This window comes from Mesoplodon mirus (assembly GCF_964341445.2).
Source record: "Mesoplodon mirus genome assembly, chromosome: 12".
Classification (NCBI taxonomy): domain Eukaryota; kingdom Metazoa; phylum Chordata; class Mammalia; order Artiodactyla; family Ziphiidae; genus Mesoplodon; species Mesoplodon mirus.
The window spans coordinates 38,720,293-38,733,927 of NC_138988.1; the positions used below are offsets into that span (position 1 = coordinate 38,720,293).

General features: G+C 59.0%; 1 protein-coding gene across 2 annotated transcripts in view; it reads right to left on the minus strand.

Moving 5' to 3' along the window:
- Window positions 1–13,538, minus strand: part of RNF123 (ring finger protein 123) — a 28,856-nt gene extending 15,318 nt beyond the window's left edge. Inside the window, exons 1-23 of one of the 2 annotated variants that reach the window (XM_082638794.1) lie at window positions 13,152–13,535; window positions 11,981–12,098; window positions 11,615–11,699; window positions 8,365–8,453; window positions 8,147–8,241; window positions 7,672–7,726; window positions 7,474–7,559; window positions 7,087–7,173; window positions 6,789–6,856; window positions 6,472–6,597; window positions 5,968–6,082; window positions 5,780–5,884; window positions 5,231–5,356; window positions 4,987–5,079; window positions 4,841–4,914; window positions 3,921–4,038; window positions 3,634–3,733; window positions 3,361–3,422; window positions 3,112–3,183; window positions 2,790–2,910; window positions 2,115–2,216; window positions 678–784; window positions 70–268 (exon numbers count right to left, since the gene is read on the minus strand). In XM_082638794.1, the coding sequence (XP_082494920.1) occupies window positions 70–268; window positions 678–784; window positions 2,115–2,216; window positions 2,790–2,910; window positions 3,112–3,183; window positions 3,361–3,422; window positions 3,634–3,733; window positions 3,921–4,038; window positions 4,841–4,914; window positions 4,987–5,079; window positions 5,231–5,356; window positions 5,780–5,884; window positions 5,968–6,082; window positions 6,472–6,597; window positions 6,789–6,856; window positions 7,087–7,173; window positions 7,474–7,559; window positions 7,672–7,726; window positions 8,147–8,241; window positions 8,365–8,453; window positions 11,615–11,699; window positions 11,981–12,062 (2,167 nt within the window). In that variant the 5' untranslated portion in view covers window positions 12,063–12,098; window positions 13,152–13,535. Of the gene's footprint in view, window positions 1–69; window positions 269–677; window positions 785–2,114; window positions 2,217–2,789; window positions 2,911–3,111; window positions 3,184–3,360; window positions 3,423–3,633; window positions 3,734–3,920; window positions 4,039–4,840; window positions 4,915–4,986; window positions 5,080–5,230; window positions 5,357–5,779; window positions 5,885–5,967; window positions 6,083–6,471; window positions 6,598–6,788; window positions 6,857–7,086; window positions 7,174–7,473; window positions 7,560–7,671; window positions 7,727–8,146; window positions 8,242–8,364; window positions 8,454–11,614; window positions 11,700–11,980; window positions 12,099–13,151 lie in introns of both variants that reach the window. The other variant, XM_082638795.1, reaches the window with a different exon arrangement.
- Between the last annotated feature and the right edge of the window lie 97 nt (window positions 13,539–13,635).

Here is a 13,635-nt window from a genome sequence, read left to right on the forward strand (position 1 = left end):
CCCAGGGGAGTGCTGTACAGGAGAGAAGGCTCCTTCAGCGCGCCCCGCCCGGTCCTGCCTGGCACCTACTGTCCTCACGGGTCCTCTGTTCCGCGCTCAGCGTGCGGACCTTCACTTTCTCTGAGGTGCTCAGAGGCCGCCGTGGGGTCATCAGGCTCACAGCTGCTGTGCTGAGGAAGCGGTTGGCTCGGCCCAGGGTTGGAGAACTGAGCCAGCTGGGCCGAGGCAGGGGCAGCGCGCCCCCCACGGCCAGGGCCTGCATGGGGCGCTGTGGTGGAGAGAGGAGGCCAGACGCCACTCAGCAATCTCAGGACCCGGGCCCACTTATGGCTCCCTTGATTTGTGAGGCTGGGGAATGGGACAGCGAGAGGGCTCCGGCTGGCTGGGCAGGAGGCCCCGCAGGGGCCCAGATACCACTGCGCCTGTGCCTCACCCTCCACCTGCTCCAACCCAGCCTTCACTCTGCATCCCAAGGCCCTGTGTCTCGTAGGGACTCAGCAGCAGGAGGCATGCCCCACCACACCTGTCAGTTCATGCCTCCACCTACAGCAAGGGAACCTGCCTGGGGACAAGCTCCTTGCCTGCATGGAGGGGGAGATGGCCCCGTGTGACACCCCTGCCCTTATGATAGAGGAACAGCCCAACACAAAGCCCCCTGCCTGCCCCTACCGCGGCACCTGGGCCGCAGCCGGGGCTGGCTCCTCATCCTCATCCAGGTCATCCATGGTGGCCGCCTGGAGCTCCAGTGGGTCGATCAGGATGTTGGCCTTGGAGGCAAGGTCATCTAGGAGGAATGACAAGAGGGCTCTCAGGCCAGTGGAGGGCAGAGGGGTCATAGGTGGAACCACTCAGGACAGTGAGAGGGCACCAGCTGGCTGGGCAGGAGGCCCTGCAGGGCCCCATTCACCACTGCACCTGCGCCTCACCCTCCACCTGCTCCAACCCAGCCTTCACTCTGCATCCCAAGGCCCTGTGTCTTGTAGGGCGAGTCGTGCTGAGTGAGGCAGAAGGCTCTCCCCACCACGACCCCATCACTCCCCGTCTTTATCTGCATGACCTCACTCTCTCCAGGGCCCTACTTCTCTGACTGCTCCGTTGCTTTCTTCCTTGTCCTGCCCCACAAACAAAGGGAGATCCAGAGCTGCCCAGGGTCTCCTTGCCTCACCCTGCACACTCCCCAGGGGGTCCGGTCCTCACCGCAGGCTTGTCCCCACCTCTACGCTGACAGCTGGACACACCACCGCTGCCTCCTGCCCAGGCCTTCGTCCTGGCTGCATCACTGGGCACCTCAAACATACTAAACTGTCCTCTCCAGCAGCTCCTCTTCCTGATGGTGCCTCATCTCCACAGCCTCTGGCAAGAAGCCTGGGGTCGTCCTTGTTCCCTCCCGTTTACCCTCCCTGCCTCCTCTGTTGCCTGGACAACTGGCTTCCTTGTCTCCTTTCTTGGCCCTTGCACTCCACCCTCCACACCGTAGCAGCTAGAGGGAGCTTCTTACAACGCAGACCCCCCCCAACCTCGCACCCTTGCTTCAGGACCTTCCAAAGCTACCACTGTCCCTGGAAGGAGCCTACAGCCACTTTGTGGCCCACAAAGCCCTCAGACTCCGCCCTTCAGACTCCCTGGCCTCATTTCCCATCACTCCCTGCCTCTCATTTTCCTCTCTAGCATGCCAGCTGCTTTCCGTCTCCAGGCCATGCTGGGCCGTTGCTGGCATCCCTGCCACCGCTCACACTGTGCTCTCAGCCCTTTGCACTGGAGACATTTGTGCTCATCCTTGAAAGTAGTTCAGGCAACAAATGCGAGCCACCCCACCCGCCCCCGCGCCCCCCAACTCCCTCACCAAGATCCCATGTTTCCCTCCTCCAACAGCACACTGCCCCCTATTCCATCACAGGGCTCCCAGACCTCCTCTGCGGTGGATATGCAAGGGAAGGAAGGAATAGTTGGACGCAAGACCAGGGGCAGAGGAGGCCCATCAGCATCTCCCTGCAGAGCAGGTGGAGAGACTCGGGCGCCCTCTGGTGGGCACAGCGCAGCTCAGCACCCAAGGCCGAGCTGGCTCAGGAACCAACCCCCACCCGGCCCTGCTAACTGCCCAGCCCTGCGCGCACCTTTGAGGGTCTTCCGAAGGTGCGAGAGGAGGCCTCCAAGGCGCTGCAGGTCGAAGTAATCCACCTTGCCGTTATAGAAGACCTGGGGCGGGATGTAGGCCTCTGCGAGGAGTTGGGAGGCCGGGCCAGCAGTCAGAGCCCAGCAGGACCCCTGGCCTAGGCCACCTACATGACCAGGCTTCCCCTACCACCCCGCCCTCTACCGTTTCAGGTCAGTTCCAGCAACGGCACAACTTGGGATGAAGGGGGCATTCTTGGCTGCTGGTCACCCAGGTGGGAATCAGAGAGGGCCCTGACCCAGCCCTATGGGAGATCCCCCAATGCAGGCTGCTTCCACTGACCCCTGGGGACTCCGTCCCACACAAACACAGGGCCCCCAGCACCTCAGAGCCCACCTAAGGCATCCCCAAGAAAGGACTGCACAGAGGGCTAGCGGGCAAGGACTGAGGAACAGGGCCCATAGAGGACAGGAACCCGGGGAACCATCAGAGCAAACACGGGCTCACCGTCCAAGTGCAAGGCCTCCGTACCCAGTGGGTAGGACTCAATTAGGCAGGAGGCCTGGGACAGCTCCCCCCAGCCCTGCCCTCAGCCATCACTCCACACCAACATTAGGGGTTGCCCTGGGCCTGGCTCTGCCCAGCGTCTACAACTCGAGGCCCTGGCCACACTCACCCTCACTGAAGGTAGCGCATGGGTTCGAAGTCTTGTATTCGTCCCAGTAGTAACGCAGGGCCGAGATCAAGCGGTGTAAGAAGCAGACCATGTACTCGGGGGGGCAGAGCATGGGCATGTTCTGCAGGCACAGGTGTAAGACATGCATTTGTGCAGCCCGGAGGCCAGCCCACTCCTCATCCAAGGCCCTGCCCCAGGACCCTGGGCTGAGCAGAGAGGGTAGGGCAGCAGGCGGGGAGGAAATGCAGAAGTGTCAGAATTTCAGGTGCAAATGCTGCGACAAAGCCAGGGGGCCATGGTGGGCTGGCCTGGGGATACCTACCCCCCGGCTGCTGGCATTCTCCTGCAGAAACTTTCGGAACTTGGTCAGGAAGATGTACCTAGAAGCTTCGCCCTTCAGGGGAACGAAAGCCGAGGCTGTGATGAGCTGAGGATCCTGGCCCCGGACCGGACTCAACTTGGCCTGCACCCTGCCACAAGAGCCTGAGCCAGCCCTGCCCTCTGGGTCTCCAGGCCCGGTCTGACACCCCTCCTGGCCAGGGACCCACACAGGGGTCTGGGAGTCACTTACCCCGTTGTCATCTTGATTGTTCAACAGCAGCTTCAGGATCTGGACCTGTAGTTCTTCCACCACTGGGGGTGGGGTGGGGAACAGGACAGCCTTCCTCAGGCAGGGCCTTGCCCTCAGGCTCCCGGGGACGGGCAGGGGGAGCAGGTTTGGACTGAGGCTCCACCACCAGGGATCCCCAAGTCCAACCTAAGCATGGTCACTACCAAGTGCCCCCAAGTACACAGGCACAGAAATCCTCCACCCCCTACCCAGTGCCTGAGGAACGGGGCTGACCTTCGATGCGCTTCTTGAGCCTTTGGCAGCCCCGTTCATAGGCACGCCGCCGGAGCCGCTCCTCGGAGGTTTCGTCCTTCACCTCCTTACTCTCTTTGCCCTGGGCAGGGGCGGGGCAGGGGAGGGGGGTGAAAGATGGCAAGACTCACCCTGGTCTACTTCAGACAAAAGACCCCTACTCCCACCCCCAGCCCAGGAAGGGGCCTCGCGTGCCAAGTACAGGTGGCTCGGACACCCCAGGTCAGCCCTCACTGTGACCACCGCCCACCCAAGTCAGGGCTGCCCACCTCCCTGCTGGAGCGGTGGGGCCACCAGGTGGTGGGGATGAGCTCCTGTAGGCCAGCCTCCTCCACACGCAGGGGGCTCTTGATGTAAAAGAAGACAACGGACCGGAGCACGTCGAAGCTGGTGGTCGTTAAGGCAGAGCTCCGCTCACCACAGGGTGCCCCGTACACCCTTATGAGCCCTCCCGAAACTTGCCCACCTCCAGATATGCCCACCACAGCTCTCCCAGTCCTCAGGGTGCCATCGCCGCTGTGTGCCCGTCACCACTGACCGTGAGCCCAGAGAAACAGCTTGTGGCTGTCAAACCCACCAAGCCCAATTCCAAGCAAGGGCACGATGAAGACTTGTCACAGGAACAGATGACGGTGGGACAGCTGGAGAGAGGGCCTGGCAGCCTCTCTATTTGTTTCTGCCTCCTAGAGGCTGAGGACCCCACAGAGAGAAGACAGCTACTAGCACAGGCTTCCCAGCCAGGGGCCCGAAGCTATGCTCCCTCTCCTATACCTGCAGGTCTCAACATTATAGGGAAACAGGAGGAGCTGACTCCTTCGAGAAGATCTCGTAGGAACCCCCGCCACGGAGCACAGATAGAAGTGCAGTGCTTTGGCTGAAGAGGGCAGGCACTGATGGCTCCCCCCCGGCCCCCCGCCCTCCACCTCTGGGTGGCCCAAGAGCCTGCAGGCATCTGGAAATCCCTGCTCAGGCCAGCCAGCCAGCCTGGATCCTTTGCTCTACCCTCCCTGCTCTGTAGAGAAAGCGCTGGGAAGGCTGGGTCCTGGAACAAGGACTCACACATTGGGTGGCTCTGGTCTTCCTGAGCCTCTGTGGGGAACCCTGGGCAGAGGCACACCACCCTCCCTGGCTTCTGCTGACCCCAGAGGGCACCACATGTCTGGCCTGCCTAGTAGCAAGGAGAGGATACAGGACGTGGCTAAGCAGAAACTTGCGGGACTTCTCATGACTGAGGATGGCAATGGTGAGCCGCAGGTAGCGGATCTGTGGGGAGAGGGTGCTCAGAGTGGGCAGGTGAGGCCCAGGGGGGCTCAGGGCCAGGGCAGGAGCTCCTACCTGCAGGCCCAGGTCAGGGACGATGGGCGAGAACCGGTACAGCCGCAACAGGGACATCATCAACTGCTTAAGGCAATCTTGCACCTCATAGTCCTGGAAGAGGGAGGTGAGGTTGCACAGCTACCCGCTGAGGGCAGGGCCCAGGACAGCCATCTGTGCGGCCTTCTCCAACACCCTCCCTGTACGTCCCCTGACTCAGTGGAGCCTGACATCCTGGCCTGAGGTCTGAGATCCAGCGCCTCACCTCCATGAAGAGCCACAGGAGATCCAGAACCTGGTGCACCACAGACTGCGCCTGTGCGGGGGTGCCCGCCTCCACGACGCCCAGCAGGAAGCTCATGAGCACGGCCTCCACCAGGTACACCTTGCGCTGCACCAAGGGCGGGTGCCAGTGAGGTGGCAGCCTCCTGCCCCACTCAGGGCCCCCCTGCCCTGGCACGTGGCCAAGGCCACAGATGGACTCTTGGTCCCCATCAAGCAACCCCAAGTCATGGATGAGCCCTTCTGGGGTCTGATGGAGACACAGGAAATGCTGCTACCCAACAACCTCTGCACATGCCATTCCCTTGGCCTGTGATGTCACCACCCCTCGATCTTCTTTCTAGGAAGCCCCCTGATACCCTCGGCTGGAAGTGTCTCCTCCTCACCCAGTGACATCCTTGGGGTCTAAGGGCTCTGGTCGCAGGGGCCCCTGACTGGTGATGCTGCTGGACCTCATGCACCTCAGCATCCCAGCCCTCAGCAGGGGTGTTTCTACCATGGCCCGCCTCTCCCCTCCCTAATGTCCCCTCACCAGGAGCGGTGCGAAGCGATGGAAGATGTGAGCCAGTGTGAGGAGGACGGTGGGCTGGCCCTGCAACTGCCACTCAGAGCTTTCCTTCTCCACCAGCCGCCCTTGCTGTGTGGGCGGGGAGGAAGGGACTGTGAGGGGCAGAGGGCTGTAGAAAGCCCCCAGCATACCCAGCCCAGACGCTGGCTCACCACGGGGTCCAGCTCCACGCTCAGCACTGCCTGGAAGCAGCCCAGCAACTCCTGTGCGCGAACCAGGTCGGCGCTTGGTGGGTCCTGCAGGGGCCGGTAGCCCACCACTGGGTAGGTGCCACAGAGTTAAGCCAGCAACACCTGATCTGTGGCTCAGAATACCCACCCCCTCCCACTGAGACCCCTGCAGAAGGGCCTGGGCTCCAGGGCGGGGCTGAGAGGTCAGATTGCCTGGTTTGCATCACAACCCTCCCGTTTCTCTGTGAAGCAAAAGTTCTCTTGCCACTTCATGCTCTTCACCTGTTCAGTGGAGACAGCAATGGTACCCACCTAACAAGGCTGCTGCAAGCATTGTCCTCGGCACCCACCTAAGCTGTACCCTACTCACTCTTCACGGCAGCAGGGCCTGCCACCAGCCCGCAGAGCTCCTGGAGCAGGGAGACCCCCATCCTGGCTTCCTCAAGAGCATCCAAGCAGCCCACAGCCTTCTTCACAAAAGGATATCGCAGGGGACGGCTGCCGAAGTTGAAGGCCACAGACTCCTTGAAGGAGAGGCTGATGGCTGGGAAGTAGGCCATGCCCAGGCCCCTGGATAAGTTCTCAAAGGCAGTGCCCAGAGACACACCATTCCTGGAGCAGAAGGGAGGGTCCGTGAGCCAGTGCTAAGGATGTGGCTGAAATGGACCAGTGAGCAGGCCTCTGTGAGGGCTGCCCACCCTCAGGCTACCAAAGCCAGCCTGGCCCCTTACAGGGCCTGGAACACGAGGGCAGCCTGGGGATGCCCCAGAGGCCAGGCCTGTGAATAGAGGTAGGAGACTCACAGGCAGAAGGACAGCGTGCCTTCGTCCAGGTCGATCAGGCAGCTCACAATGTCCCCCGCTGCCCACGCCTGCCAGGGGAGGAAGCCTTACAGATGTGCAGAAGCCCAGCAGCCTGCCCACTCTGCCCTCTCCAGCTGTGCCTCCACTGCCACCCAGGGGAGACTGGCCACAAGGACAGAGGACCTCAGTCCCTGTCCTCCCCCTGGTGCCCTACATTCCTTCACCGCTGCCCAGTGGCCCCCACCAAGCTGTGGGGATGGACACGGGCCAGTTGGGCTGCAGGGGGCCCGGGCCTCACCTTCCCATAGTTCGTCGTGGTCACGTTCCACTTGCGCACCCGGTTGCCGTCGTAGGCATAGGAGTTGTGTGTATCTCCAACCCCCTCCTAGGGAGGAACTGTCTGTGAGGTCTGGGGGAGGTGGGGAGGGGCAGGGCCAGAGCCCACCAGCCACCAGCCTTGGACCCACGTGGCTCTGCAGAATGGGGCTGATGCTCTGAGGGAAGGAGTGAGGGCTGTTTTGGGGCTGGATTGCCCTGGGATGGGGTGGGACACATTCCTCCTCCAGAGGGCAGTCCAGATTAGGGTGCTGAGCGGACCCTATGTGGGCTGGGGGGTTGCCTGAGCCCTGATGAGGCCTGCTGCCAGAGAAGGTCTCCCTGGGAGGGGTCCCTCTCCCACATGTACCTCCTGATTGAAGCGGCAGTTGATTGTGCACCAGCCAATCTGCATGAGCCCCTGGGAGGAGATGAGCACCTCGTAGACCCATTTTCCTGGAAAAAGTCACGTCAAACCCAGCAGGGAAACAAAGACTGCCTCCTGCCTCTGGCCCGGGCCCTCAAACTTCCTCCCAACTCCCTGGGCCACAGCAGAGCGTGGTCTCACCTTTGTACACGCATGTGGTAGAGCGGATAGTACCAAAGTTGCTGTGTCCAATCACCTGGGTGGAGAGCAGGGGTGGTGAACCTCCTCCCGGGCATACGGGGTGCCACACCCCAAGGGAGAACGACCCCACTCCCACTCAGCTCGCCTTGGTGGCGACACCTGTCGTGGCCAACACTGTACTGTGCCTGAACAGGGTGGAAGGGCCTAGACCCATGTCAGGAGGGATTCTGGGCCGGGAGCATGATAGGAGGGGCTCATGGCTATGCCGGGAAGACCTCGGGGCTGGGGTCACACCAAGAGGGTTTCGGGGCTATGTCAGGAGGGTTTGGGGGCTGGGGACTCAACAGTCCAATCAGGAGGGGTTTGTGGCTGCAGCTCCATCAAGAAAGGTCGAGACCAGGGCCACATCAGGAGGAGCTTGGGGCTGTGTCAGGAGGGGCGTGGATCTGGGACCCCACGCCTTGCCCTCGCTCACCCCCAAGAGGTCATCATCCACCAGAAGAAGCCCTTCGAAGCCACCCGTGTGGTCCAGGACCACAGTGGACGGGCCAAGCCGCCCTTCAACCTGTCCTGGAAAGGAGAGAAGAGGGTGTGGGGTTGGGCCGGGCACAGGGCCTGACAGATGCAGAGAGGGTACTGAGCCCCCCAGGCCCAGCCCCGGCCCCCAGTCCCATTCCTGAGGCTGTCACCGACCCTGGCTCTCCTCCTCCTCCTCCGCCTCCTCGTCCACATGTAACAACTGGTCCAGATGCTCTGGCAGGTTCTGGAAGTTCAGGAGTTTCCTGGGGAGAGTGAGAGGCTGCGAGGGGCCCAAAAGTCCTTGAAACCAGCCAGATGATGCTAAATCCCTCTCCCAGTCCCTTTCTCCTGAGCTTAGGAGGGTGGCTGCCCAGACTCCAGAAAAAGGGCTGTGCCAGTCCCAGATTCTGGCATGCTGGGGGTCAGAAGACTGGATTATCCACTAAATTTGGTGAACCTCAAGACTGCTAAAAAAAAAAAAAAAGAAGAAGGAAGAACTCTTTCTAAGCCTTAATCCTCTCATCTGTATAAATGGAACAAGAGCTGTATCTCAGAGATGCTGTGAGGCTAGGAATAATGCGCCCTCCGTAGCCCATAACCTCCCCACTCTTGGAGGTGGCTTGTTGATTATGCCTGGGCAAGGAAGGCTGGGAGAACTGCTGATCCCCAAGATGGGCAGTACCAAGATCAGCTAATCCAGTCCTTGACCCCAGGTCTGTGGTCCCAGCCAGGGAAGCCTGTGTGTGTGTGTTGAATGAGACATGTCCTGGGAGGATGAAGGGCTCAGGCCTCTTAGCTTCTGGCTGGCTCTGTCCTGGACCCACCTGTAGAGGAGAGCAGGGCACACAGCCTGCCTATCTGCCAGCTGCCCCAGCCAAAGGGCCGAGGAAAATCTGTCTGAGCGGCCCCCTCATCCTCCCAGCACACATGCCCAGAGGAGAAAGAGCTCTAACACTGGCCAGCTAGGTCCTGAGTTCAGTTGCTAAGAATAGCAGGGAATGAGGTGGTGCTAACTAGCAGGGCTCAAAGAGCAGAGGCCTGACGCCCATCTGGATCCAGCCCACAGACTGCTGGCACCTGCTCTTCTAACTCTAATCCCAGTTCCCACCCCACTCATCCCCCTAGAGAGTAGGCTCTGGAAGGGCACGTAGATGGGCCAAAGCACTGACTTTCTGGCAAGGTAGCTTCAACCCAGGCCCAGGGGCCACGTGTTTCCACACTGTGAGCTACAACTGACCTTGAGCTACAGGAGGTGGAGATTTATGAAGCCTCCTCCCTACTCCTACTGAGCCCCAGGCCAAGGCGAGGAGGCAGCCGTGCAATGGGGTGCCTCGCCAGTAACATGGAAGGCTGTAGCCAACCCTGTCTCTCAACACCCCAATGCGCCCAGAGATCAAGCAGGCTTCCGCAACAGCATTTCTTACAGGCCCACACCTCGGAGGGCTGCTCTAGTCCTGTGCCTGCTCTTAAGAGCAGCTTCGGGTGGCCAACCTGACACTCAGCCTCAGTGAACGCCTGCAACGTTGCCCATTTGGCCAACCCCAGCACTTGCTTACCCTTTCTGGATTGCCCAGGTCCCAGCCCAGAGTTCTGCATCCACACAACCACTGACTAACGGCTCTGCCACCTGCTCTCCCTCCTGGCAGCCACGGCACCAGTGGCAGCAGGATCATTTCTGGTATCACATGAGGTAGGGATCAGATGGCCCTGGGAACAGGCCAGGGCTGGGGTTGGGGTGGAGGTGGGCAGCAGCCCTCCACAAGTAGAAACCCTTTGGTCACCACAGCTGCTTAAATGGAACAGGCAACGATGCTGCCCTTTGGGTCTGCCCAGCGAGCAGAGACTGTGAAAGACAGAATAGCCCTGGCTGGCAAGGGGGCTGAGACATGGGGACACCCATGCCTCACTGCAGGGAGAAAGAATGTATAGACCAGGACTTCCCAGGTGGCGCAGTAGTTAAGGATCCACCTGCCAATGCAGGGGACACAGGTTTGAGCCCTGGTCTGGGAAGATCCCACATGCCGCGGAAAAACTAAGCCCGTGCACCACAACTACTGAGCCTGCACTCTAGAACCCTCGAGCCACAACTACTGAGCCCGCGAACCACAACTACTTAAGCCCACACACCTAGAGCCCGTGCTCCGCAACAAGAGAAGCCACCGCAATGAGAAACCCACGCACCACAACAAAGAGTAGCCCCCGCTCACCACAACTAGAGAAAGCCCGCGCAGTCACAAAGACCCAACGCAGCCAAGAATAAATAAATAAATAATGAATTTTAAAAAATAAATGTATTTAAAAAAAAAAGAATGTACAGAAGGCTTTGAAGAAGAAATTCAGCAACAGTCCTAAGAGTGATTGCAATTTAAATACTCTAGCCTTGTGATTCCAACCCTGGGCGTCTATGCAGCACTGTTTACAAAAACAAAAGCCCCTCTAAACTAGGGCAGTGATCAGGCAGATTCCTGGACCTCAAAGATGCCCACCAAGATCAATCTGTAGTGTAGAAAAACATTCAGGGATAACATAAGGGATGACAAAAATAGGATTTAAACTCCCATACACTTTTGGAGGTGAGGGATATGTTCATGGCACTGCTGGTTTCACGGGTTATCCATGTTAAAATTTACTAGATTGTATGTTTTAAATACATGTAGTTTACTGTATGTTAATTATTCCTCAATAACTTTAAAAAAACTGACAGTGACAAAAATCTAGAAAAAATTTTCCACACAGCATAACCCAAACTACATACATCGTGAAGTAAAGAAAACAAAAAGGAATCACACTCAAATGGTTATATGAGAATAAGAAGATGACAGTTGCTTTTTCTTTTTCTATGTAAGTTTCTGCTAAAGCGCACTCATAACTTTTTTTTTTTTTTTTTTTTGCCATGTCAAGTGGCTTACGGAATTTTAGTTCCCCGACCAGGGATTGAACCCGGGCCCTCAGCAGTGAGAGTGCAGAGTCCTAACCACTGGACCACCAGGGAATTCCCCACTTGTAGTTTTGATATGAGCTAAACTTAAATACATTAAATTTGCAAGGAATAAAGGGCTGGTGGCGTCTGTGCTTTACAGATCAAGCAGAGGCTACAGAGGGCCAGGGTGCGACAGAGGTGAGGGCAGGTGCACAGGGACCAGATGCTGAGTGTAAAGTAGGTGCGAAGTGACATGCTGAGTGCACACCATGCCCCTGACCTCCACTATACTCTCAGAAGGAAGGTACTAGCACTGCCAGGGGAAGGAAGAGGCGGAGTCCAGAAGGCAGACTCTCTGGCCACAGGTCTCACAGCCAGGAGTGGCAGAGCAAGAACGGAACCCAAGCCAGCCTACCCAGAGCCCCAGCCTCCTTCCCCACAATGCAGTCTCCAGCCTCTGGTCTGGTCCCACAGAGTAAGGAAGGGAGATCCACCTGGCCATACCTGCTGGTGGCTGCCGTGGGTGCACGATCAGTAGAGGAAAAGATGCGGTGCAGGTAGTCGTCCAGTAGCTTCTCGTGCACGATGCCTGTGCCACAGGTCAGAAGGGAGAGAAGGGACACATGGTCAGTGTGGCTCCCAGCCCCTACTGGCCACAGAGGCTCCTGGTCCTAGGCCAGCCACAGGAGTCAGAGGAGCAGTCACGGTGGGTGCCCTGCTCCATGGCTGCTAGTGGAGAAGAGCTGACTCACAGGTACAGGGGGTGCAGGAAGGCCTGAGGCTCAATGCACCTGGGACTTTGCTGCCTCTCTCTCTTCCTCCTTCTTCCCTCAGCACTAGGAGCCTCATCCCAGCCCTTCCAACCCTTACCTGTGACCCTAGATTTCTCAGTATCTGAGGTCAGCCTGTAGCTCTTTCGGGAGAAAGCCATGCCGGCCCCCTTGGATGCCATCTTTCATCTCTTGTGGGCAGCCAGTGGTCCTGGGGGCTGAAGCAGAGGCAGAGCCTGTCTATTCGAAGCCAGCCAAGGGCCCCCATATTGACCTCAATCCTGCGGTGTCAGGAAGGCTTGGGAGCAGGTGAAGCCACTGCATGCACACTCACACACACATCAACCCAGGGGCTTCCAGCTTCCTACAAGGGAGGTGGGGGGGAGGGGGTCTGGGGCCATGTGACAGGGCCCCACCATGTCCCAGTGCTCACACAGGGCCCAACAGAGAGCAGGTGCCAGATATATGTTTGTTAAACTAAACCAAATGCTTCTGCCAAGTGTGAAATCAGACCCAAGGGTCCAAAGTGAGGTGGCCCAGGAGCAGAGCCCCTGTATCCTTCTCGGTTGTAAGCCACACTGGGTCCACATCTGGAAGACAGAACCCTACATCAAGTACAGTCCACCATCCAAGGCCTTGGTGCCATCTCCAGCTACAAGTCCTGCTTACATCCAAGGCCAGGATCCTCTTCCTCAGTTCCAGGATCCTCCCTTCTCTATTCCAAAGGCCTGCTAGCTTTCTTGCCCCCAGTCACACACACAGCCTCCTACCCCATCAGAGCACCACCCTTGCCCTCCTCACAGGCCCCAGTGTCCCCACTGCTGTCTATCCCTCACATACCATGGTGTTGCTACAGCTGCTTCAGAAGCTGCACTAAGTCCCTGGTGCCTGGTTCACTGATCTAGAGCTGTGCTGTCCAACACAGCAGCTACTAGCCACACACGGGTATTTAAATTTCAATTAAAATTAAAAAGTCAATTTCTCAATTATATTAGTCACATTTCAAGGATTCAGTGGCCCTATGTGGTTAATGGTTACTGGACTAGACTCCGAAAATAAAGAACATTCCCATCCTCGCATAAAGTTCTATTAGTCAGTGCTGGTCTAGAGGCTGGCCCTCCAGCACTGCCTTAGACAGAACTTTCTCTTATCTCACCCCAAACAGGTCCTCTGCTCCCGCCACACACTCTTGCCCACTCCCAGGCGGCACCACGCCTGCCCCTCAGAAAGGTGACTCCCCGCCCTGCCGCCCACCACCAGCCCTCTCACACCAGAGCAGGTGCAGGACAGATTAGACGCTGTCACTCAACTGATGAGCAAACCTTCCAGACATCCACTCCGGGTGTCAGGTGCTGAGGACCCAGGTGAGAGGCGGTGCTTGACTTTTCTCGGGGGCTCCCTGCCACGTCGATCCTGTTCAGCCCCGCCGAGAGTTCAAGGCTTGTAAACGAACCGACCCCATCTCGGATCCCAAGGACGCGAGGACAGCGCTTGTTTCCCCCAGTCGCCTCTGCCCGGCCCCAAGCTCCGGAGGATCCTCCAGGCCAGCTCCGGCCCGGAGTCTGGCACCCCTCGCTGCGACCCCTCGCGCGGCGAGCGCCCTCACACTAGACGGGCTGGGACCGCAAGGGGAGCCGCGGGCACCCGCCCCTCTCGGAGCCCGGCCGCCCCTCACACTCACCCCCAGCCTCGGCCGCCGCGTCCGGGCTCACAACATCCGCCCAGCTCTCAGCTACGGCGCCTGTCCAGGGCCAA